Here is a 27622-nt window from a genome sequence, read left to right as displayed (position 1 = left end):
TGTTTACAATTAATGTGCACTAAAAATAACTAAACTAACAGAAAGGATACTGTACTGAACCATTTTGTCTCTGCCTATTTAAATGTTATTTCCATGGGCAACGGTTTAGTTCTGCCCCTGGCACTCCTGACGTTCAAGAACGACAGTAACCACTCAGCATCAGTTGGACCGTATGCTTGTCTGTCTGCCTACAAGGCCTTTTTTTTAAAAAAAAAACCTATTATTTCTGGACTTTATGTGTAAACAGAACTGATACGTTATGGATAATTTTTATTAGCAGTGGTATGTAGAAGAACGCTGAGCTAAACTTGTATACCGGAGCTACATCATCGAAAATGTTACCAACTATTTCAATGTCTCAATAATCTTAGAAAAATGTATATATAGAGGAAATATAGTAATATCAAAACTTACGTTAAGTTGAAATGGATGGTTAGATACTTAGTAAATACTCTTATGAAGACATACGCTTCTCATCTCACTGTTGCATTTACCGTGAGTGGAGGAAGCTAAGCGTTTTCGCGCGCCGATTACTAAATTCCTGTTCATAATAGAATAATTCGGTGCGGTTACGAAGGGGTCCGACCCTCGACTATTGACATTCTATGGCTCTGATTTATGGATTATTATTATTTATTATTAACGAAAATAGTTTAAATACATTGTTAAACATTTTTCAGTTTATATTTTAGTTCGCTTATCGCAAAATATTCGCTCAAGTTGTACTCTCGATATTATTATTAGTACCCACGCCTATAAACTTACAAACATTTTGAGTAGCATCACGATAAATGATAAAGTAAGCTGCGATTGAAAATGCAATACTTATGGTAATGGATTCAAACGAACATTTGCAAAAGCTATTTCATATTCATTCTATCTTAAAACATGAATTTCGCCTACGTTATGTATTTATTTATTGAGGAATTCATTCTCCATAAAGAACTAATAAACGTCTGCTGTACAATAGTTTGTAAAATGCTCCATATTTGCAATAACTGTGTCACAGCTTTATTGTACGAGCGAGTTGAGCAGGACAAGTTGGCGATAGCGACTCCCGCGCGGAATTCCGGGCTAAGGATGTAGTTGACCTTTGGTACAAACCATAAGCTTACTAGAGGAGATCTGGCGAGAAATTTAGCACGCTTGGGCTTGTAAAAAAGTCAGCATACAAAATCGAAATTGCGTCCCTCATTACACCTTATTTTAAGTAGATGTATCGTTATACTCTTCTACCCAGATTAACTAATAAGTTTTCAAACTCTCTGCTCTTGATAAAGAAACTATATTTGTGTACGCGTATTTAATAAACATATGCAGTCATTATTGTATTTCATTATAATACAATAGCAGACTAATTTACGTCTATCCAATGACTCACTCAACTCGAAGCGGTACCGCAATTCCCATCTCGCTTGCGCATTGTGCACCGAAACCGAGGGAGAACCATGAAAGTTCTTTTGTCAATCGATTAAATGTTAAAGGTTGAATTAAACCATAATTATCAAAATTGAAACTGAATCTAAGCAGACAAAACGATGCGATCTTGTATATGCAAAATGCATACACAAATGCTAAAATTGTTGCCCAAGGACATAATTGTGTCGCTGCAAGCTTCTGTTTTTTTTATTACACAGATGGGTGGATGAGCACACGGCTTGTCTAATATTAAATGGCTAAAATAATAAATATAAACAACGTAAATGTCTTTACGCAATTTTACACCCAGCAGACATGAGTTTTAAGTCTCAATTTTATAGTGCAATTGGTTTTATTTTATTTTTTATGATTGAAGGATTACTGGTGGCCCGGAGGCCTTTCCAATTTCACCAGGACAGGTGGGCGAGCAAAGGCTCAGCCAGGAGGGGTGGGATTTGCTAACAGCTACCCGAGCGCCTACGAAGGAGACATAACAGCTCAAGAGTAGCTGCTTCGCGAATGAATCTACTACCGGATCGGAATCGCGACCCGCTGAGAAGATCCGGCGAGAAACTCAGTGAGCTGATTCATGGGTTAGGTTGCACGGAGAACTCTTTGTCGAGTTCGACGAGTACGGCGTGCAATTGGTATGGATTGCTCATAAGTTTCTACTTTGAACCAAACATCAAGCGGTTACGGGAACTGAACTTTGCTACGTTGAATGAAATTTGAAATGAAGTTCCTTAATTCTCAGTTTAACTAATATTATTGCCAAGTTAACGCACCGATAAATACAAAGTCATTGCAGTATAGTGTTGCAGTATAATTGTTTTAGTTTCACGTTTGAAGATTCACCTTTTCATAAATAGGTAAACAGTAAGAGTTACAAAGGAGGAGGTTTCTGCTAATTTTACAATAAAATGTTTTTGTTGATATCTCACGCTGCTTTTGGCGTTGTCTGCAATTTAGAACCCTTTTGGCGGGATAGGAACATTTTCCTCACGACGTACGGTATAGATTGGTAATGTCCCCCATTTTCTCGATATTCTTGTATGACTCACAGACATCGACTCACAAGAAGGTTGACAGCTTATGTATGTGAGATATGACTTATGCTGATAGCCTTGAGAGGCTATTTCAGCTTCTCCTTGACGTGTAGGTGAGCTCACGGGGCTCAAACCGGACCTTGCTAACACTGGCCTTAGAAAGAGCAGTGCTTCGCAGAATCTACCACCGGATCGGAAACGCGACCCACTGAGAAGATCCGGCGACATACTCAGTGCGCTGTGTCTATGGATTAATTTACTCGTTAAGCCCTTCGTCGCAAGCGACGGGTTCGGCGAGGACCAAGGAGGTTAATGGATCGGGAGGATCCGTAATGACGTGTTTAGGGGCATCTGTCTCAACAGGACTTCTGAATACTTTGAACACGTTACAAAGAATGAAGTTAATAATTTTCAAAAAAATATTGTACCCATTATCAGGTTAATCATCACATCTACATACACTTCTGAAAATACACTTCCATCAAGATCTTGCCCAGCCAGCATAGAGTGGATTCTCGTAACCTTCATATTAGGAAAAAATATTGTGGCTGCTAATATAATAGTACATAAATGCAAAAGATGCAGAAGAGAACCTCATCACGAGGTCAGGGCCAATGTTGAATTTTCAGTCTAAGAAGCTTTCCACGCTGCCAAGGCTCAAGCTTAAAATCAAGAAAAGTGTTTGATGGGGGTCACGACCTTAGCATTGAGCAGAACAAGTTAACGAGGAAACTATATTGGTGATTTCAGCAAAGGTCACGACATTTTGTTGTCGATAGGTGCAATATATGCAATACTGGTGGTACTTATGGTAATGCGTCTTTTGAGCCCTATTTCTGCCGTGAATCAATAAAGCATTTCGATTTGAAGGGTAGGTAGCCGTTGTACAATAAAACTGGGTCTTAGAACTCATGTCTTAAGGTGGATTTTGTGGGTATTTGTGTAATTGATTTACCAGGGTTTAACTGTTTAAGCAATAAAAACGTACTTGCACTGGATGCAGATAGTTCCAATTCAAATATTACTAGACCCCCAATTATGTTGGATTGAGGTTTCCCAGGACATTCCTCCAAAAACCACAGCAGAAAGTTGGCTGATAAGACAAGCGTTATTGAAATGGTCAAGCCAAGTTTACATTTGCGACATGTCAAATTACTTCTTGTACTTACTTTGTTAATAAGGATAAAATAGATGTAAAATAACTTACTACAATTGAAATAATGTATGTATATTCTTTTTTTTTATATTTCACAAATTCATTAAAATATTAATATTTAACACTAAACGGTTACAAAAATAACGTCTCTTATATAATTAATATAATAATTATTAATATATTTATTTTAAAAAACACAAATTAATTGCATACACGTCGTAAATTATTACATTGCATTACCCAAATGAATCTACGTAACATTCATTTCATATAATATAACAACGAAGATATTTACAATGCTAGTACCTATACGAGAGACTTACAATTAAAATTGACTGTAACAATTCGAAATGGAAAGTCTTAAATTTTACGTCATGTTTTTTCAAAACTTTTGAAACATTGAACTTTAGATCATGACGAACTAAACTTGCATAGGTAGGTAATTAGAACATCCCCCTCGACCGGGTATCCGTAAATGGATTACCGAGCGTTAAAAAAAAAAAAAAAAAAAGGTAATTAGAACATGTCTACAGTTTTACATTTTTACTTACTCGCTTTAACAAAAAGTGTTTTATCTAAAAATTCTAAAGTACCAGCAAAATTATTCTCTAAATTTAATTGATTTTAATGATTCTCTAATCTGTAAGAATAGCGCTCTAAATATGTTTTTTTAATTATGTGAAATCCATATTATTTTTTTAAAGCCCGGTAACAGTACCTTTAAGCCAAGTCTTACATTTTCTTCTTATATCCATTTGAAAAATGATATGAAGCGAAATAAGATGTTGATTAATTTGAGACTTTAATCAAACGGGACGAACTTAAATGAAACGACATGAGATGGGATAAAACAAAGCCTTAGTAAAATGATGGGTATATATAGCCTTTTTCAATGATTTTTTTCGAAGAACTCAAGAAGCTACGTCTGGCGGTTTCGTTTCATTTTCCCATACTTTATGAACTTTCACAGATGCTAAACAGTTAATAAGCTACCGTTATTAATTTACACATTTAAAAACAATTCACACAACTATGCTCCACGCCTTCCCGCCAAAAAGTTGTGTGTTATCTGTACTCGTTTTTTGATAGTGTAAATATTTGGACTATACAAAACAAAGCTAATGGAGTAAAGTTTGTAGTTTTATATCTAATTAGAACTATAAGTACTGATATAAAAATTTTTAGTTAGCTAAAAAGGAGTTTCGCAAAACAACTTGAAAACGTAAGAAATATTTTACATTTCTGTACTATTATATTTTTTACATAATTAATATAAGTAATAAGGTCCAATAAAATATTGTAGTAAATAAAGGGAAGTAAAAATAAAATTAAATCATATCTCCATGTATTTCCAAACATTTACATTTTGTTAGTCAAATATTTTGAGCGCTATTCCATAATTTTTTGTTTGATTAGTTCAATATTTTTATTTCAGTCATTATAATATGTATGTCGTAATTATTTTTAAAAGAAATATTATAAAATATTTTTTTTTATTTTCTAGATAGCTTTGGGCAATATTGTCGAACCATGAAAAAAAACGATACAATATAAAACTAAATACGTTTAGTAATAACAAACACATTTTACATATAAATTCTATAATTTGCAATTTTCACATTAAGAGAGTGAAAATTTTCAAAAAATTGATCAACATTAAAAAATAAACGATTACTAAAAAAAACAATAACTATATTCATTAAATGTGTAATAGAAATGGCCGATGTCATCGAATCACACCGATAAACAATACTATTCCATTATATCAGTTGAATAACAACCGGCAAGAGATTAACTAATGGCATATTTTAATGATTTCTAACTACACAAGTGAGATATTGTCAAATTAATCGATTTTAAATAAAATAAAATAAACGTATAACGTTAACAAGTCGTACTAGGCTCGCGTTATGTAAAAATCTACATTGCATCTCTATCATGTCTTTGAGAACAGAAAGGGACGCAGCATATTTCGAACGCGGTCATACAGCAATACAGCCGTGTCAATATTTGTCACCTTTGCACACATATAGTACGGCCGAATTAAAAGTTTGCATCCCAACCAGAGAGATCGTCGGGGGGAGGTTCGTCTGCATCTGCCGGGTATTGGTCGAAGTTGTGCGTGTCTATGGCCGAATTGACGGTCGGTACAATAGGTGGCTCTAGAGAACGTTGCGCTAGGCCTTCCCAGTTAAAGCCATCGAACCATCTGAAAATAGGAAATCCAAATATTAACAAAATACTGATAAATATATACAGTTTGTCCAGAATCTTGGCATGCGAGCCCACTGAGTTTCTCGCCGGATCTTCTCAGTGGGTCGCGTTTCCGATTCGGTGGTATATTCTGCGAAACACAGCTCTTGATAGGGCCAGTGTTAGCGAGACTCCCGGTTTGAGCCCCGTTAGCTCACCTACTAGCTCGGTGAATCTAGAATGAAATGAGATGAGAAAAAGACGGCACGCGTGAGGCGTGTTGTAAGCACATACGGATAAGTATCATCACCCTGTCTATTACTGTCTATCACGCTCGGTTGGGTAGGTGAGTTCACGGGCTCAACCTGAGAAAATTTATTAACACTGACCCTAGCAAGAGCAATACTGAATCTAGAATCTGAGAAGATCGGACGAGAAACTTAGTAATGTAAGCTAAATAAAAATCGTGTAAAAGATATACACGACAAACCAACAAATCTTCTCGGTGTGTCAATTCAAACTACGTTCTAAAAAAAACGATTCTCTACTACAACTATAAATAGCTACGATTTTCAAAACGAGCTACCCCTACGACAGTTTGAGTATTTCATCTTACTTGTGCTTCTGTATCTCAGTTATGCCGCCTCGTTGATAGCCGAGCCGCTCCGCAGGGTTGTCGCGGCAGAGTTTCTTGATCAGATTAGCGGCGTTGCGCGTGATGCAGCGCGGGAACTCGACCGCATCGATGCCCTTCAGGATTTTGTTGTACGTCTTCATAGGATCCGAGCCCGTGAAGGGCGGCGACCCGGTCAGCAGTTCAAACATGAGAACACCTGGTAAAACGTGGTTACTATGAAAACATTTTGGCTTTTACTGGTGGTAGGACCTCTTGTGAGTCCGCGCGGGTAATAGTAATGTAAGCTAACCACTAGTAATGTAAGCAGTAATGCGTGTCTGTTGGAAGGGTGGGGCAGCCGTTGTAACTATACTTGAGACCTTAGAACTTATTCTCAAGGTGGGTGGCGCATTTACGTTGTGGATGTCTATGGGCTCCAGTAACCACTTAACACCAGGTGGGCTGTGAGCTCGTCCACCCATCTAAGTAATAAAAAAAAAGAATAGTAAACTTGGTATCCGTGTAGAAAATACAGGTACTTAATGGATAGGCTAATATTTATATGAGTGTTGGACACTAATAATAATGACAATAAATAATAATGTTAATTGTAAATGTTATCGTTAGTGTCAGAAAATTGATGTCTGTAGGTTATTGGACCCATCAAATATCTAAAAGTACTTAAGCGTATCTCTTCATTTGCATCAGTAAACAATTAAACGAATATAAAGTTTGAAAAGGTTGTCAACTCAGAATTGTTACGACGTAAAAACCAGATCATAAAAATTTGAGTTCATTTGAAAAAAAAAATGTTTTGATAAAATTCCAAAGACCAGATATAACTAAATTTTGGAAGAGGGTTTTTACTGGTGGTAGGACCTCTTGTGAGTCCGAATGGGTAGGTACCACCACCCCACCTATTTCTGCCGTGAAGCAGTAATGCGTTTCGGTTTGAAGGGCGGGGCAGCCGTTGTAACTATACTGAGACCTTAGAACTAAAGGTGGGTGGCGCATTTATGTTGTAGATGTCTATGGGCTTTAGTAAGTACTTAACACTAGGTGGGCTGTGAGCTCGTTCACCCATCTAAGCAATAAAAAAAATGGTAGATTAGAAATCTATATATATACCTATATATATATATATATATATATATATATTCCGTAATATATATATATATATATATATATATTCACAGCAATTCATTTATATATATATATAAAAATGAATTGCTGTTCGTTAGTCTCGCTAAAACTCGAGAACGGCTGGACCGATTTGGCTAATTTTGGTCTTGAATTATTTGTGGAAGTCCAGAGGTTTAAAAGGTAGATAAATATGAAAATGCTCGGAATTAAATAAAAATAACAATTTTGTTTTTCCTTTGATGTGTCCCCCGTCGGACGGATTCCTTTTGTTTGTTTTAAGTTTATTTTATACAAAAGTTTAGGTTTTTTTATTTATCGATTGAGGCACTACGAAGTCTGCCGGGTCAGCTAGTCTTACCTAAAGACCAATAGTCCGCACTGATATCGTGGCCCCGGTTCATGATGACCTCGGGCGCGACGTACTCTGGCGTGCCGCAGAACGTCCAGGTCTTTCGGCTCGCCTGCAGCTTCTTTGAGAAACCGAAGTCGACCAGTTTCACGTAACCCTTAGAGTCTAGCAGTAGATTCTCTGGTTTGAGATCCCTAAAAACAAAAAATATAACATTCTAATTGAATAGTAGGTCGGCAGCGGCTTGGCTCTGTCCCTGGCATTGCTGAAGTCCATGGGCGACGGTAACCACACACTATCAGGTGAGTCGTATGCTCGTCTGCCTACAAGGGCAATTAAAAAAAATGCAATTTCGAAAAGGGCACATGTCGCATATTTTGTCAAATACGTTTTTTTAATATACATGTATTTTTGAGGCTTACCTAAACCCATTTTATAATAATTCCAGTAATTTTCAATTGCTAATTAACACTAAAATATATCTCAAAAGTTAATATTTTAAAATTTACACTGCTTTAGAAAATAATCATTTTTTTTCATTTCCTGAACATTTTACATTTTCAAAGATGTGCCCTTTTCGAAATTGCATATTCAATTATTTAGAAGCTATTAAAAGGTACGTGAAGACAACGCGGTGTTGGGTCATGATATCGCGTTATCTGAACTCGCGTTGTAGCGGATTAACGCGTAGAACGCGTCACGCCCGCTACACGGACTTCGTACAACGCGCGTAGTGAGATCACGTTCACGGCGTTCACGAACATTAACAAGGTCAGTGACAGTGGTAAGGCGCGTTTTTTCTTCTGCCTATTCGCTGGTAGTCTAAGAAGCTATTTAAGCTACGCCTGGATGGGTAGGTGAGTTCACGGTTTCCACCGGAAATAAGTCGATAATACTAATTTTAATTTGCGTAATTACTGGTGGTAGGACCTTTTGTGGTCCGTGTGGCGTATGGATAGGTACCAACACTCGGCCTATTATTGCCGTTAAGCAGTAATGCGTTTCGATTTGGAGGGTGGGGCAGCCGTTGTAACTATACTGAGACTTTAGAACTCATATCTCAAGGCTTATGAGCTCCAGTAACCACTTAACAATAAGGGGGCTGTGAGCTCATCCACCCATCTAAGCAATAAAAAAAATACTAGCTACTAGCTAGCAAGAGCTGTCAACAACCTAAGACTCTTTTCACAAATTTTAATAGTATAGTTTTAAATAGTTATCAAACGAACTGTTGTTACCTGTAAATTATATTTCTAGAATGTAGATAGTGGAAGGCTTCAACTACACAGGCCGTGTAGAATCTTGTCGTTGCATCGTCAAATTGTCCTAAGAACATACGTAATGATATTGTAAAGCCTTAATGACAGTTATTAAAATAATTATAATAATTAAGTTCAAGTCTAGCATACGGTCATTTGGCTTCAAACTAAGAAGATACTATGGAAACCAGTGGCATACATACTTATATACGTTTAAATAAATATATGTATATGAAACACCCAGGCAAAAAGCAGACAAGTTTGTTCATCACACGAACATTTACCTATGTGGGAATCGAACCCACGATCCTTGGTCAAGCCAGTCGGGTGCGCTAACTACTGCCCTGCTCAGTCAATTGTTTAAACTACGTTACTACGTTAGGTCAGGCGGCTACCAATTTTTCTAATGAAATACGTTCTCAACAAATGTTCACGATTGACTTCCACGGTGAGGAAATAACATCGTGTAATAAAAATCAAATCTGCAAAATTATAATTTGCGTAATTACTGGTGGTTGGACCTCTTGTGAGTCCGCGCGGGTTGGTACCACCACCCTACCTATTTCTGTTGTGAAGCAGTAATGCGTTTCGGTTTGAAGGGTGGGGCAGCCGTTATAACTATACTTGAGACCTTAGAATTATTTTATATCTCAAGATGGGTGGCGCATTTACGTCGTGGATGTCTATGGGCTCCAGTAACCACTTAACACTAGGTGGGCTGTGAGGTCGTCCACCCATCTAAGCAATAAAAAAAAAGTAGATAAGAATGGCATTGAAATTTTTTTGCACTGACCTCGATCTCTTAAAATGGTCCATAGCTCTCCACCGAGGCAAGTCTCCATCAACATGTACAAGTACTTGCGATCTTTGAAAGTCTTGTATAGCTTCACTATGAATTCGCAGTTCATTTCGGACATTATCTCCTTTTCAGACATTATGTGTTGTTGTTGTCTCGTCTCAACGATCTGGGCCTTCTTCATCTGCTTTAAGGCGAAGGACCGACTCGAATCGCCTTGGATTTGCACTAATTCCACTCGACCAAAGCCTCCGATACCCAATGTAGCGATAATGCGGAGATCCGAGAGACGCAGGTTGGCGAATTCTTCGTTCAATCTGTAAATTAAAAAAAAAAATCACATACAATTAGAACTACCCGCAGAACCTCGTAAAATAATCGGAGAAACTATAGTATTTATGATCATAAATTAATTTCTCATTTAACTCACAAATCTAAATATTTTGTGTGAAAACAAAAATATTCCATCGCAAAACAGCAAACAAAAATATATACAATTCCGTTTTTAAAATTCCCCCGTAAATTTGCTTTAAAATTTGTCTAAAACAAGTACCGGATTGTAAGTCCTGCAATGGTCTAACAAAAAAATAACGATATGCCCAATCAGCTCGTGAGCCGTGTCGCTGCTTTATTAATTGATCTTTGTATTACGGATCCATTGTGCTATTCAACCTTCACGATACACGTAACAAAACCGCGGGAAACACGCTAATTGTTATCGTCGTGTGGTTGTTGAAGAATTTTCTTCGTTCACAAGAAAAATTAATTACAGGTAATATCTACAAACTTGCACTTAACAATAAAATTTGACATTGATTTTATAGAAAGCTCGAGTAAATTATTTTACATCAATTTGAAATTATGTGGTGGTATTTTTAAATATTTTTACAATGCCGCGGATAGCTTATCTTATACCTTTAAACGAGCAATTCTTGTATATATATAACCTGAATCTCGGAAACAGCTTCAACGATTTTCATAAAATGTAGTATACAGGGGATTTCGGAGGCGATAAATCGATCTAGCTCTGATTTATTTTCAGAAAATGTTGTTTTATTCGTGATTTCAATAACATAATCAACTTTATGACTCTTTCAGACATCTATTGGCGAATAATAATACTATTTTTTCTGCTTTAAAGACACAACAAGATGGCGTTATAAAAAAAAAAGCCGAGCAAAGCTCATCATCTAGTTATATTTATTTGTCCTATGCAGATAATTTAATGTTTGTAAACTGACAAGCATTATTACACTTTTTAGATCGAAGATACCAAATTTGTATGATATACATACAGTTTGATCACCTTCTAAACCGGAAGGCTTTGTCGCATAGTTCGATACGATTACAGTATTTTATACCATAAAATTCAGTATACATAATTGCAAAAAAAAATAACGTCCATAGGTTTTTGCATGAATACAACAAAAAATTCTAATCGTATACTTACCATCAAAGTTCCAAGTTCAGAAGCATTAACAAAGAACATTTATAAATAACAAAATCTACACGGCACTTTACTGACATTTAAAAATATTATGATCCAATTTAGTGTACCTTATCAATTTAGTGAAATAGTCAAAGAAGGTAAGTAATATATAGCAGATATAAGATATCGAATCGAGGTTACTCAAAACAGAATCAATCGAATATGAACTTTTGCAATATTTTGACTCTTCTTAGCTTAAGTTAAACTTCTTTTCTTAATAGCCAAATATTTTGTTCAATAAACTGTACTAGTTGGTCGTTTTTTCCCGTAAAAGGGCAGACTAACTTTCGTCCCACCCAATAATAAGTTAGTAAATTAAACGACATTACGACATGATTGCGTAATTCACTATAAGATTAAGTTGTATTCAAAGCGCAACATATGCGGCTGCACTATCCCAGGTTATTGCAACAAATCGTCGAAAAATACATAATTAATTTAGCACTTAAATATGTACTATTCATAATACTATATAACAGTTTATATAGTATTATGAATAGTAGCATTAATCAATATTAGCTCTTCCCAATATTAACTCGCATAGAAAACCTTTTTAATGAAGGCAAATCGATCGAACATGGAAAAACACTGACTTCGCTACACCCTTCAATAAATGCAAAACCAGAACGAAAGGATGGCTATTATAGATACGAAAACGTTGAATGATTATGCAACATACTAACTGTAGATAGAAATAAACGCTATTAAACAAAAGTATATATATATTTGTATAATGTATTATAATATAAAGTAAGTATATGTATGTGGGATTCTGATTGTTCTTATTTTTTTTATGTCAATTTATAATATTGATAGATGTCACTGTCAAGTAAAATGAGATGAGAAAAGGGTTGTCAAAAGAAGAAGTAAAGGATCGTACAACGTTAAGATTGTTTTAATTATTTTGTGTGAATTTCTGCGGTAATCTGCACCCTACCATTCATAAATCCCACATGTATGTGTGTTTATTTGTATTTATATATTACATATTGTTTTGTATCTTGTAATACGTATATATTATTATATGTAATGTTTACTGTATGCACTAGGTTTGTGTACCTAATTCTTCTTTCCTTCTGCGAGCCTACCGGAAGAGATTTCAACATGAAATAAGTAGTGCCATTGTATTCTTTATTCCTATTGTCGTGTTTTTTCTAACAGCTGTGTGTACAAAATTTATATTAAATAAATAAATAAACGCTTTAACGCTTACCGTTGTCTGTCGTCGCCCAGATCCTTGTACTTGGTTCGGATCTCGTCCAGTGTGGATATCAGCTGATTGAATGTTTCCCTGTCTATAACGAGACAAGTCGTGCCGTCTGGTGAGTCACAGACGATATTCGCCGTTCGGAGGTCGTCCCTGTAACGCCAAACGATAAACAAACGAGTTTAGTTTAGTTTTATAAATAAACTAGCTGTACCCGTCCGCTTCGCTGGGCATTTAAAATTAACATTATTATTTCTCACCCCCACAAAGATCCTCATCACCCGCAACTGATGTAGGGAGTTCAACACTCATATAAATATATAGCCTATCCATTAAGTACGTGTATTTTCTACATGGATACCAAGTTTCAAGTTAATCGGATGCATGATTCAGCAGTTATAACGGAACATCCGTAAAAAACACTGTAGATTTATATATTAGTATAGACAATTGAATTTAATACGCAGAGCAGAGCCACTAATAATGATGTACCCGAAATAGCTCCCTTGATTTACATAACCTTTCAGAGTCATTAGTTTGGTCTGTAACTTGAATACTGTGACATATCTGTGTATCTATGACTAAAATATATAAGAGTTTTATTAATATAGAAATCGGCCCAAATTATTTCAAATATGATTACTAAATTGTCACAGAAACTTATCACATTTTTATATATAAGTGTGTATACAATTGAGACTACGACCTCATGTCTCAAGGTAGTGGCAACATTCTCATTGTGACGTCTATGGGAAATGCTAAGCACTTTAACTAATAACGTCTCACCCTTCACAGAAATAAAACATAAATGCTTATGAATTTCAATAAGGGTACATACAACAAAGTAAGTACCCTCATTTAGTCTTATTAACACTTACACACACACTTATTAAATAATTTATCAAAACCCAAAAAGTTCTTAAGCAATAATTGTGTTGAAAGAAATTATTTCCAATTAGTTCTTACACGATCACGAACTTGATTTATAAGTGACCATTGTAATGTCACTAAACATCAAACTCTGACGTTGAAGGCTTCTAATTAAAGTATTTTTTTGTCGCACAAACAATTTGAACAAGACGATAAACAGGATTCGGAGTGAACTAGCGAGTCAGTACAAGTCAAATGTGTTAATAATAATTTAACTCATTTACCAAATAATTATTGTATTCGTTCTCCGTTTCTAATGCCATTAACATTAAATATAATTTTAACACAGCTCCATTGATTCTTAACTTTAGTATGAAATTGTGGAAAGCAATCACAAGAAATCTATACTAATATTATAAAGAGGAAAGATTTGTTTGTTTGTATTGAATAGGTTACGATACTACTGAACCGATTTGAAAAATTCTTTCAATGTTTGGAAGCTACACTATCCCCGAGTGACATAGGCTATAATCTCTTTTGAAAAAAAAATAGGTATCCTTACTAAAACTCCAATAATGTAACCCAAGGGGTAAAAAAATTACCTAAAATATTCTTTACATCGCGTGCGCCGCGAAAACTATTGATGATAGAATAAAAGAATGTACTACGACTTTGTAGAATACATTATTATTTACAAAAAGTGTCGCTACAGCATATGTCTAACTATTATAGTTATGCCGCAATAAGTGCTCTTTTATTTTAAAAAAAACGTCAAATGTCGTTGAAATTTTTGTTAAAGATCCGAGCGGAGCCGGAGCGGGCCGCTAGTACTCTATAAAATTACACTGAACCAGTTAAACTAACCTTGTTAAAGTCTGCTATCGAATCGAAAATCACTATCACATTTTAATTTTCATACATCGAATGACTATTACTCCTTATACAGTAACAATGCAAAGTACTTAAAGTTGTTATTTGCGTTTATTGGTAACGACAAAAGACTTCTAAGGCCAAAGTCACTAAAGTGCCGAAAGCATGAAAGTTTCCGAAACTCATACGAGTATATATGCATGGTTATTTTGAAATTATCGTTAACGGGATTCAAGTTTTGGACCGATTCCATCTATTATAATATGTTAGTTATCGCTACACAAAGATTTAACCGTGTTAGCGAGGAAGAGGAGGCAAGCAAGTGGTGTGCGAAAGAAATGATTGTTTTACTTTTCCTTCCAAATTATATTTGAAATAACGGCCGTGACAATATACAGGTACACACAGAGAAGTGTCAGTGCGGTTGCAGTAGTGCTCGGTGACCGATTTCTTTTTTTTTTTGGTAGTTTTGTGCGCATAGACAAACCGTGTAGAATGGCAAACGAGCTAGTGATTTATCTGAAATCGAATTGTTACCGGAGACGATTGACATCTAAACGTAAATACGCTCGTTCATCTTAAGGCATATAATTACAATTTTATTTGTATTCAAATATAGTTTGTCCTGTTCTTATCCTCTTGAGAAACGGTTTTGTGGAAGATGTTACCGGAAAGGCCGACAGCAGAATCCTGCTTATTTTTTTCGCGAAGCAATCACGTGTTCCGGTTTGACGCTCTTCCAACCAAAACCGGACGGATGTTCAACAATATAATTCGGGTTAGACACCCTTATGTATCAGTGAACGATAATCTTCACGATATTATGTCAGTACACCTTTAGTGCCAAAAATAATAATTAGTACGCTGGTAGTAACAACCGCATTAATTACCAAGAATTCTTAATCTAGAAGTTAAATGTAAAATGATCAACGCCATGAAAAATTATCACTGAATGTACTTACCCTTGTAAGGCCTTCTCTCCGAAGAAGTCTCCTTTCGTGAGGGTTCTGATGAATTTCTCGTCGTTACTATTCGGTAGTTTTTGTGTAACTTTAACCTGAAAACAAAAAGTGGTACTTCACAAAAAACCGTAGATAATAAGCGGCGATTATCTCCAACACTGCCACTGGGCGTTTTAAGAAACGCCTTACTGCCACATTAAATTGTCATAATATATGGATTGACGAATAACTATTATAATAAATCATAATCGAATGAACTTAATAACACGATATTAGATTTGACAAATACAGGTGTCCGAATTGAAATAAAATGAAGAAATGCGTCTTTATTTAGATATACAGGTATAGATCTTATTTCTGTACGATAATACTTTTTTACTGGTGGTAGGACCTCTTGTGAGTCTGCGCGGGTAGGTACCACCATCCTGCCTATTTCTGCCGTGAAGCAGTAATGCGTTTCGGTTTGAAGGGTGGGACAGCCGTTGTAACTATGTATACTGAGATCATAGAGCTTATATTTCAAGGTGGGTGGCGCATTTACATTGTTGATGTCTATGGGCTCCAGTAACCACTTAACACCAGTTGGGCTGTGAGCTCGTCCACCCATCAAAGCAATAAAAAAAATGGTTTATCGACGTGTATTAAATTAACAGCCTCCGAGTTAATATATCACATAGCAAGTAGAGCTTACTCATCTGGGAAAAAATCATTTTAATGTCAGTCGACTTGAATCGCAGGAAAATAATTATGACGTATTTTTTATTGTTCATATGTTGTACAAGCTCACAGCTAATCTGGTGTTAACTGGTTACTGGAGCCCACAGAAATCAGAGCATGAATATCGCCAGTTCGTAATCAAAACAGACCTTACAGCCAGTAATGGCGGGAAGACAGACTCTAAGCATTCATATTTAAAAAGACTAGAACTATACTTATAACTAGTAACTATACTTGAGACTTTAGAACTTATATTTCAAGGTGGGTGGCGGATTTACGTCGTAGATGTCTATGGGCTCTAGTAACCACTTAGCACCAGGTGGGCTGTGAGCTCGTCCACCCACCTAAGCAATAAAAAAAAAGATAATGAGTTAATAATAATGACAGCAGAAAGGTTAAGAACTGAGTAAAATTTGAAATGTGAACGTGATTTAATAATTCTGAACATTATTTCGCTTGTAATTTTTTTAACTCAAGTATTAATATTATAAATATATACCGAATAGACAATTCTTTAACATTTTGATGACAATGCACGGTATTCTTCAATGTATTTAATACGAAGCGTCTTATTACAATACCTATTAGCAGGGAACAAAGTCTGTTCGTTAAATTATTAATAGATCTGCACTTAGTATTGAAATATAGAACACACAACAATAACAACGAGGTCCGTTTATTTCAAATGATAACAATCTGTTCAAATAATCATTAGAAGATGTTTGATTTCGGAACGTCAAAATTGTCGAGCGACGTCCGCCATGACACTTTTTTCCTTTCAATTCCAGCCGCCAAGGGCGACGCATCGCGATTTCATATTTCTGTTAAATTCAATCTTTAATTTGTCACATAAGGACTAATAAATATCTCGAAGACAACGCAACAATGTTAATTAGCCCCATATCTCAATAAGATTCTTTCGTATCTTCCCCGTTAACGGAACTTGACTATGTTTTCCGAGTTACTCATCCCTACCTAATATCTTATCTGAATTGCAAATCCAGCGCCGATCACAGACATGGACATCGCAACGAGATGTTTCGACTCACTTCGAGATACGTAGTCGAAATTTCACAACTGTATAAATAAAATGTTAGATGTGTGCCGTTGTGCACAAAAAGTACCGAATATAATTCGACCTTTTTTTCTAATTTTTACTTCTTAGATACTTGATCCTTAAAATTTATTACAATATAATAATAACAATAAATAATAAAGCCTTTATTCAGACAGAATGCATTTTTTTGTACTTAAATTATTATCATTTTTTGTTTGTTTGTCTATTATAGACATAGGCCTGTCCAACTGTCTCCATAAGCTCCTATTTTCAACTGTTCTCGTTAATGTGTTGCCGCAACTGCTTTAATGTCGTCCACCCATCTTCTAAATTATCTACCTCGGTTTCTTTTTCTATCTATCGGAAACCAGTACATTAAAGTTATACACCATTTCTCCTGTCCTTTTATAGTATGTCCCGTTCACTTCCATTTAAGTTTCCTTATCACAATATGCATAGTTTAAATAATAATACACAGCAGAACTCAGTAGACGGCGTTATTGCTTTTTCTGTATCACAGTATGATTATGTTACATGATTTATTATCAAATATGTTTCCAAGCTCGTATGAAGCTAAAGAGGTCTCCGGGTCACTGGTAAGCCACCGGTTCCACAAAGTACAAATGAACGAACTGACAAATCAACAACATTCAACGGCAATGCCACCCTTAAAATGGGAACAATGCAATTAATTTCGCGGCAAAATAGTTATAGTAGTATAACGACATTATCTGTATAGATATCCACTCGGGCCTAATACGCCCTACCACCATTTACTCTTAGCTTACAAAAAATTTATCACATCACTGAATCCATTCTTATTCTCATCAAAACGGTCCTAAACAAAAACCGGCTTAACGAATGTAAATCAAAAACGGATAAAAAAAAAAACTTCTCTGATATAACGACGGAAATGAATGAGATAATAATACACCTTGAAAACGTAGAAGCTAGAGGCGAAGTGATCTACATAATTTCACAAAAACTACTAAACGGTAACTTTGTTACAGTTGGTCGACGTTTCAAATGGTGGATTTGTTTTCTTGGAAAACTAAATGTGACTAATTTATTCGATACAAATAATAGATCATGAAATTAGTGGCCTGTGGTATTAAAATAGATAATAGTATAAAAAACTAAAATAAAAAAACACGCTTTGTAAAAAAATCAACTATTTTATATTATATTCAAAATTTAAATTTATTAAAATTTATTTTCTATTTTTTTGTTGATTTTTTTATAAAGTGTGTTTTTAAAACTATTAAGTACTTTAACATCAATTCCTGCTTTATCGACTATAGATAAAAATTATATAAATTGGCAAAAATCTTATTTTGCAAATTGAATAATGGAATAATTTTATCAAATTAGTGTATTGTCATCGGTCCTCGATAGTCTACAAGGTTTGAATGAAATCTGGCCGTTCAATGTGGGTCAAAATTGCGTCTAAAGGAGTCAGTTACAAACATACAAACATACATACAAGTGAAGCTAATATAAAGCGTGTAAAAAGGATAAATTATGTGCTTTCCATAAATAAATTCGTTTCCATTACAAAAGGTTTAGTCATTTTTCTCCTTATTTCAAATTAATTGTGAACATACATATTAGTATTCCCTGGAAGTACCAAGTGCAACAGATGGGAAAATAATCGAAAATTACCTCCACAAAAATCTCGCTTTCTTTAGCTTATTTCTTCTTAAAAAAAGTCATACTTCACGTTTTAAAGACATGACATCAGCTATTTCAAAGCAATTGAGATTTATTTCTATGGGCTAGGTTTTGATATTGTCTTTGGCTCTCTTAAAATTCTCTCTTAAGATTCTCTGAAGCTTAAAATTTGGAATGTGTCTGTCTATAACGAAATTTCATACACCATCTAATCCGAGGCTAACGCTCGTTCCCGATTAAAGTATCAGCAAGTTCGGCCATTTTTTCCAAGGCAAATATTTCCTCTCACACTAAGCATTGTCTTCATAGTGTTCTCACAGTAAGGCCCTACGCTTCTCGACCAAATTGGCGATCAAAAAAGTCCTAAGGACAAAAACAATAATCTAGATGGGAAACAAAAACAATTTTTTTTCCCCAACCTAAGCTGATGGTCTAGACCTAGAGAGACCATGTCAGCGTCACCGGGCTAGAGAAACAACAAGAAGTAAGACGAAGTCGTTAAATCATTTATATATACGGGTTTCAAAATGATTACTCACGGCATAGAGAAATAATAGTTTTCGTAACGATTGTGTCATTACCGCAGAGTTTGAATGAACAGTGCGATTACTTCATGGCAAGGAGACGTTTGAAGTTTATATTTCTCTGAACAATAAGACAAAGTGACGAAAAAACATTTAAATGTATTTTACAATACAATGTTGTTTTCCTTCATATTTGAGCAAAATGAATCGATTTGGTCACGTACACTTTTGATCGGCATGATGTCATGTTATTTCTATAAATAGTATGTAGTTTTAAATGTCAAATTTGCTTTAATTGAGTAATTAATGTTAAGTAATTATTACTAGGCAAACCGTGATACTTTTTTATGTTTGAGAGATTACTGGTGGCCCGGAGGCCTTTCCAGTTTTACCAGGGCAGGTGGGCGAGCAAGGGCTCAGCCTAGAGGGGTGGAATTTGCTAACAGCTACCCGAGCGCCTCCAAAGGAGACCTAACAACTCTAGAGTAGCTGCTTCGCAAATGAATCTACTACCGGATCGGAATCGCGACCTGCTGAGAAGATCCGGTGAGAAACTCAGCGGGCTGATATGCTGCGTTTATCGCTTAAAAATACACTTTTTTTTTTCATAAATTTTTTGTCGCACCATATTGGTGGTCTTGCATCAAGTGCCTACAATTTACAGAGTTTCAACTAAATGTAATCAATGAGCCACGTATCCATAGATTAGTAACTAAGCAGTATTGTTTTTGCGATGAACGAAAAATTTGCATTTCAAAAGACAAAAATATAAAACTTGTATGCTCAAATATTCTAGATTTAAATAAAATCACCAAAAATATCAGTGAAGGTAGAAAAATATCGATCAAGTTTAAATTCCTTGCTTATACACAGAAAAAAATCTTTACTAAATATCGTTACGCCAAACTTTATCATAAAATGTTCTAAATAAGCTCTTTGGCAAAGGAATGTCCAAACAAAATAGTTCAAACATTAAAACATCTTTCAGTAAGAGATAAAACATAATTTCCCACAGTGTAATATAAAAATCCGGCCTCAAAATACCGTGCGCATAACCCTTTCGCCCGCAGTCAGTGCGCTGACCTTGTAGTCACAATAGCCTGCGTTTCTGGCCTCTAACTTCCATATTATGTATTCTAAAGTCACATTTTAATTATGACATTACCAAATTAGAATGTTGTGTTACCAGTACCAGTGATGCAACGCACCGAAGGAATATTTTTTTTATTAAGACCCACCAAAACAACGTGTCTTTCAAAACTCGCGTATTTTATTCTACGCATTTTTCCATTAGAACTGTATTTCGGTAATTTAGTTACATCGAAATGTGTTGAGTTAACAAACGCATACAATTTACATTGGTCAAAAGCAACAATCACAGCTTGCAGACATTAAATGCCAAGGTGAACCTCTTGTACAGTCACCGCGTCTATACAAAATATCGTGTAGATAATTATAATGCGGTTTGTGAAAATTCTCAAACACGTCAATAGCTAGATCATAACAATGAGTATAAGAGCTGCAAATATTATAAAAAAGAGACGATTTAATTTGTTATGTATTAAATGGTTGGAAAGCCGAAATGCGATGAAGACAGATAAAGAAAATTTCAAATTATAAACCATCCACGAATTATATTTACAAAACATCTCACTGAGGTGTGGTCAAGGGTACAGAAGACACGTTCCTTCGACTAGCGTGATGTCTCGAAAGTTGAACCCAACGAAAGTGAAACTCTAAACTGATTAGAGAGAACATCTTCGTATGAAACGGAATAATTTCTAGTGAATGCGACGTCATTGAAACAAATAAGTAAATGTCGTACTTGGAACGCTTAAGCTGATGACAAACGTCATTATTAGCACAACAAGTCTTGAACGCTTAAAAAGTGATGTTTAAACCACAAAATTAGAAAGTCGGCATGCGGTTGTGGCTACATTTTAATTGTATTTTTAATCGAAACGTTCGTGTATGTGAATGAGAAAATATTGTTGTATTATGTTTATTAGGGTTTCATTGTAATGTACCACAAGAAAATAATATAAAATGACATACCGCCCATAAATGGGGTATTAGCTTATCAATTAGCCGATAACAATGAAACTAAGTTGTACTTCAAGGTAAATTTGATTTTCTTTATTGAACTCTATATTGATTGATATTATACTTTAAATGATGAAATAAAATTATGTTTATGTTCATAATAATATGCTCTCTTCCCTATCTTTCCTTTCGATGTCAATTGCTAAATATAGGCATTCCTCATTCATTTAAGCAAATTTTAAGCACTCGAATTGGGAGATAATCTCTGCCTCTTGTCTATAGGTATCCATCATTTAGCTTTAGATCCTTATCGTCCATCTGATGTGCGCTGTATCCTATCCACTGCCACTTCAACTTGCTAATTCTTTGCTAAATACCGATTTCAATTTTTTTTCGTGTGTTTAAGAGGTTCATTTTATTGCTAATAAAATACATTAATTGTAGACTTTCATGTCTAAAAATTACCATAAACTATAATATAATAAAATAAATAAATTATTTAAATTTAGCATATCAATAGCAATGATTTTAGTTACAAAAATCTTTGTAGTGAGGTGAACATTGGCTATTTTCTCTTTTTGGGCACTGGGAATGGTTGGACGCATTGATTAATTACTTATCAATTTTATGCTGATAGATTTAAGTCCACTCTATTGAGTTATGTAGTTGATCACCCGATAAAAAAGGCAAATCGAAGATGACAAAGATGACGAATAAAAACAGTAGTTACCTGTCCTTTGGATATGATGAAGAACGTGTCACCTCTCGCACCCTGTCTAATAATATAGTCTCCATTCTGGTAATGAGTCTCTTCCAACACATCGGAGATTTTAATCAACGTATCTTCAGGGAAGTTCTTGAAGATTGGTACACTGTAAAAAAATAAAAGATCGTTAATTTCGTTATTCAATGACGTAATTACATCAATAAACCCGCCATAATGTTACGTTGCTATAGAAAGTGAACAATCTGGAGTTTGAATTGTAAAACTAAATCCGTATAGAGCGGATTTTGCTTTGTTACCAAATACTTTTGGATACTTCGATTTGTGATGCCGCATGCCGGTACCGAATTGGTTTTACATAATGCATTAAATTTTGGACGTATCTTTTTTGTAATGTAATTTTGATTTTTAAATATTACAAAATCGGTACAGTGTGCTTTTAAATATTACAAAAGCGGTACAGCGTGCTATTTGCATACTTGCTAGAACTTCTTTTTTTCCCCCGGCAATAGACCAACGGATCGACAAGCGAATTTTTACGAAGAGATAGTTTGTTCGGTGGAGTGACTTAACCTACTTTTTGCCCTAAAATACTGTCATGTTACATTTTTTAAATTTCCAAATTTAACACACACAAACCTAGTAAAGAGTGGGGGGTACTCGTGGTTTTACAAGAGATACAGTAGCGTGATCACCACCAAAGAGTGGGGGGTACTCGTGGTTTTACGAGAGATACAGTAGCGTGATCACCACCAACTACCTTGCGACATGAAATAGAGCTATCAATTTAATTATACTTTGTACTTTGCAGCGAGGTCAGCGACACATTTCTAGGAAAATATGACTATTATCCGACCACTGAAAGAATGCGTTCCTGGCGGGCTATGGTTGAGCAGGCGATCTTGCTCTGGGGCGGGAAATTGAGATTTTAATAAAAAAAATACTATTTAAATACCCTACTGATAAATGATGATACATTGAGAAATAAATAATTTTGTCAATTTTGGGTGAACTTTATAATTTTGTGTTAGTCTTGAATAATCATTATTTATGTGATTTTGATTTAGCAAACAGGTTGATTTGATTTAGCAGGTTTATTCATTATTTTACGTCACAATCGCTAACCCTTCAAGTTGTAAATCATATTTTATTTATTTATTTAGTTATTTATTTATTGTTAACATAGAAGTAGAAACACAATCCTGATTTGCATTTGTGCTTGAACTAGGTAATAAAACCTGTATCTCAAGCAACAAACAATCAATGAATATTTCGCGAAGTAAAATCTAAAACGGGGGCCTATGCCGACACAACCTCAGTGCTATAGATAAACATGATCTTCTTCATTACTACGGACGAGTGATAGGTTAGCGGCTATGATCCACGACTTTTATGAAAAAAAATTACTGGCTTAACCCAAAAACTGTACAAATCCCATCGACTCTCGGAGCTTTTTAGCATTAATTTTCAAAAGTAACTACTTTTGCGTGATTCATAAAGAGAATAATGTTTCTTTGTATGTTTGTTATCTTTCTGAAGCAATACTCTAGCAATAAACGTTAATGATACAACTATACACTATTAATCTTTGCTACTCGATTTCATTTGGTTTATTTCCATAATTTATATTTACTGAATCATTACACACTTATTTATATACGCCAGTAACTATTGAGTAAGAAATCACTTAATGAAATCCAAGGACCTTGCTTATTCTCACCGACGTGCGATTTGAAATTGCCCCGCTTATGATACGATTAACTTTAATTTTTTTCAAACGCATGAAAGAATGACTAATACAAAATCAATTAACAATGCAGTGAATTTTGTTGATGCCAAAAACAATTAATCATTTAGAAATATAATTAAAACAAAATGTTGACTATACAGCATAATTAGCCAGTACCGTAGTAGACCTAAGCGTAAACACCAGATCTTTAGACGCTCCGATGTTTATGTTTTCCCTACCTCGGTTCTAGAAAAATTAGCCATATGACACTTATCGTTTTAGTGATGCAATACGAGCGGACCGACGTGAGGTCTTAATGAAATCCTTGATAAGCCAAAGTCCAACAAAGCAGCAAGACCAAATTCGTACGCATTGTTACGAAAACTCTTGTTACACGATTATAAGTTACTTATAGTACCTATAAGTACCTATAATTGATATTTAAAGTATGTCGAGCTATAAATTTGTACTTAATAATTCTAATACTAGTTGATTGTAATTCTTAATGAGTGGTTACATTTGTAGTTAATTATTAATGTAATATAAAAGATTCCAGTTCTCCATGTAATGTTGGAATTCGAATTGGATAGTTTGGAATTCAGGATTTACTATTTTGATATAATAGCCTAATAGTAATTTTGGTAAATTAAAAAATGTGTTCTCCTTCTTCTCCAAAATCCCTCAGTGCCTTATGACAAAAGTGTAAAACCAATGCGTGTTACCAGTGATGACTTACGGTTCCGGAATGTGATGCTTCACAAAAGATCTTTTTACGAGGCTTAGTGTCGCGCAGCTAGCTATTGAGACTGAGAGGGCTATGCGTGATATTTCTCTATGAGACCGAACCAGAAATGGGGAGATTCGTAGATGACGAACCAAAGTTGCTGACATACCCCGTAGGATTAGCAAACTGAATTAGCAGTGTGAAAGCCACAAGCGCGAAGATCGGACGGCCGATGAGGCAGAAAGATCCTCAATTGGAGACCACGTACTAGCAAGCGCAGTTTGGGTCGGCCACCTACCAGATGGACCGACGACCTAGTGAGAATCGCTGGGTCACATTGGATGCAGGTGCCATAGGCCTCTCCGACTGGACATCAGTTGGAGAGGCCTATGTTTAGCAGTGGACAGTGGACAGGCTGAGATGAGTAATAGCTCTTTTAACGGACCTCAACTATCTCGAGTAACTTCTACTACGTCCACAATAGCTTCCATATTTAATTTGTTTCAGTGGGTGTCGTAAAACCGGCTTTTCCTGGTAGTAGGACGTATAATAAACCCGCATGGGTAAGTACCAGGTGACATTACCCTGCTTTAAAAAAAAATTTAATGGGCAGATGAAAGGTTGTAAATTGATAGACGTCACAGCGTGAATACCAAACGTTTTAGGGCGTGTTGTTGAAATTTCAATTAGATTGTGTAATGATTGTTTCAACCTACTGGGTGAACTGGTAGAAGAGGTCTAGAGGCTTAGTCTAGAGCTAGGAGGACTTCCTAACACTAGCCCTAGCAAGGGTAACTATCCTTGCTGAATCTACCAGAGGAATTTCATATTATGGTCTGCCAGACTGCCAGAAAATCGGTAAGAAATTAAAATCAGACTTCGACACATTTGTAATCAAACAATAAATACTGTGACGTTATACAGTCAGAAAGCCGTAGACAAACATTTAAATTGTAATCACGGATTGTGTAAATAAAAACGCGATAAAATAAATCGCGGCGCCTAATTCCCTACATAAATCTAGAACATGTTTTTCTTTTTAAGCATTTAAACACGAATTAAGCTGAGTATCGCTAGCGTTACAAAGAAAGTCAATTTCTTATGTTTACTTATATAAAAACCATATCTGTATTCGGCATGTAGAAAGTTCAAAGAAGCGCATGTTAAAAGTTCATTGACTTGGGTATTCAAACAAAGGCAACAATTAACATAGACAGTGAAGTCTCGCACCGTTGTGAAGTTCATTACAAGTCGCGTTTCCTTAGTCCTTTTCTTGGAACAGGATAAGACTGGCCTGTGGTCCAGTGAAAGGATTGTAATCGCTGAACGTCTAGAGAATTGCAAACGTGACAAGTTAGTTTCGTAAATGTGCGCACGAGTGTTTGAGCAATGCGACACCGGTTACGAAAATTGTTTTTGTACTCGATACCAGTACAGATAACAAAACAAGAACATCAAGCTCTAAATAAAGTATAGTTTAAATAAAATATTCGGTGCATCGCTTCTTTGAACGGAATGAGTCAGAAAAAAAAAACAAGGACATGAGAAAGACTAGAATCGTTAATGATGAACCAAGAGATGGTAATTTTTATATGTATTGGAGGTATTTTAAGCCCATTAGGGTAGGTACCAACTTTCTGCTTATTTCTATAGCAAAACATTTATTCATTCCGGTTTCAAGTGTAAAATATCAATTACTACATAGTATAAAACAAAGACGCTTTCTCTGTCCCAATATCCCTATGTATGCTTAAATCTTTAAAACAACGCAACGCATTTTGATGCGGTTTTTTTTAATAGATAGAGTGATTGAAGAGGAATGTTTATATGTATAATAACATCCATTAAATAGTAGAGAAATCAATAATAAATTACAGTTTCCGAAGCGAAGCGAGGGCGGGTCGCTAGTACAATAAAATAAAGAGGCCGAGAAGAGGTCTCATTCTCAAGGTGAGTGGAAACATTGACGTTGTGATGTCTATGAGCTCCAATAGCACCCATCTAGTGAAATAAAAATTTTTGGTCTTATCCTCCTATAAAAACTGACTCCTATTCTATGCGTTCACGGGTATTTTTTTCTTTATAGTTTAAGCTCTATGCATTTGTATAGATTTTATATATTTTAAGTTAATTGCAGTAGACGGTAAAAAATGATTTAAAATTCATGACACACAAATTACAATTCTATTCTATTCTATTCTATAAACCCACAGACGTCCATTGCTGGAATAAAATTCGTTCGTGTTAAAAATGAAAATCAAATATTTACAAACGTTTTCCGATCAAAACATTAATCAGAAAGAAACCAAAGGCATTGTCGATCTTAAAACGACTTGAAAAATTGAAAGTGCCAAGAGAAATAAATAAAACATCAAAGGCATAAATAACGCATTCGAAAACAAATACAATGCGATATAGTTCAGTACGTTTACCGAGCCAGAAAGTGCGCACGACCGATTTACAAAACCAAATTCGTAATGTAGGTTACCTTATTTATATTATCGGGAACCACAAGAGCCCGGAGTTGCAAGACTCTCTATAAAGAAATCCCGAGAACTGGTTACAATCACATCTAAATTCAGATTATTAGTTCAGCGTTTTTGACATCACTTTTGCAAATTGTAAAGTTGATGACAATCTCAATTTGTGTTTTATTATTCCAAGGTTTAGGTTATTTGCAAGTTTACATCTTGTAAAACGTTTACTTTGAATGGTTATGTAACTTTAAATGAATATTTAATGGCGTAAAGTTTATTTTAGCCCTAGCATAATACAAAATAAATTGACCATACAGCGATTTATGTTCCAAAATCATGCACACACGTACGCCACATTAATGAGGGATATAAGTCGCAGTATTGCGAAGTGAATAGCTTTTTAAATTTACCTCTGTGCAACATGTATACGAAAAAGAAAAGCAATCTCATCATTTCTCTTCCAGGTATAAATCTATATATATAAAAATGAATTGCTGTTCGTTAGTCTCGCTAAAACTCGAGAACGGCTGGACCGATTTGGCTAATTTTGCTCTTGAATTATTTGTGGAAGTCCAGAGAAG

The 27622-nt window shown here is 35.2% G+C and overlaps 1 protein-coding gene across 7 annotated transcripts in view; it reads right to left on the bottom strand.

The window, feature by feature from the left end:
• Positions 1 to 3677: 3677 nt before the first annotated feature.
• Positions 3678 to 27622, bottom strand: part of for (cGMP-dependent protein kinase for) — a 160720-nt gene continuing 136775 nt past the window's right edge. For all 7 annotated transcript variants that reach the window (XM_028184743.2, XM_028184749.2, XM_089739660.1 and 4 more), the window contains 8 exons: positions 22118 to 22259; positions 15376 to 15470; positions 12680 to 12826; positions 9975 to 10294; positions 9161 to 9248; positions 7932 to 8116; positions 6431 to 6647; positions 3678 to 5830 (listed from right to left, as the gene is read on the bottom strand). In XM_028184743.2, coding sequence (XP_028040544.2) covers positions 5665 to 5830; positions 6431 to 6647; positions 7932 to 8116; positions 9161 to 9248; positions 9975 to 10294; positions 12680 to 12826; positions 15376 to 15470; positions 22118 to 22259 — 1360 coding nt within the window. In that variant the 3' untranslated portion in view covers positions 3678 to 5664. The remainder of the gene's footprint in view (positions 5831 to 6430; positions 6648 to 7931; positions 8117 to 9160; positions 9249 to 9974; positions 10295 to 12679; positions 12827 to 15375; positions 15471 to 22117; positions 22260 to 27622) is intronic.

The sequence above is a fragment of the Bombyx mandarina genome, chromosome 03 (assembly GCF_030267445.1).
Source record: "Bombyx mandarina strain Sakado chromosome 03, ASM3026744v2".
In the NCBI taxonomy this organism is placed as follows: Eukaryota; Metazoa; Arthropoda; class Insecta; order Lepidoptera; family Bombycidae; genus Bombyx; species Bombyx mandarina.
This window is presented reverse-complemented; position numbering and strand designations above follow the sequence as displayed.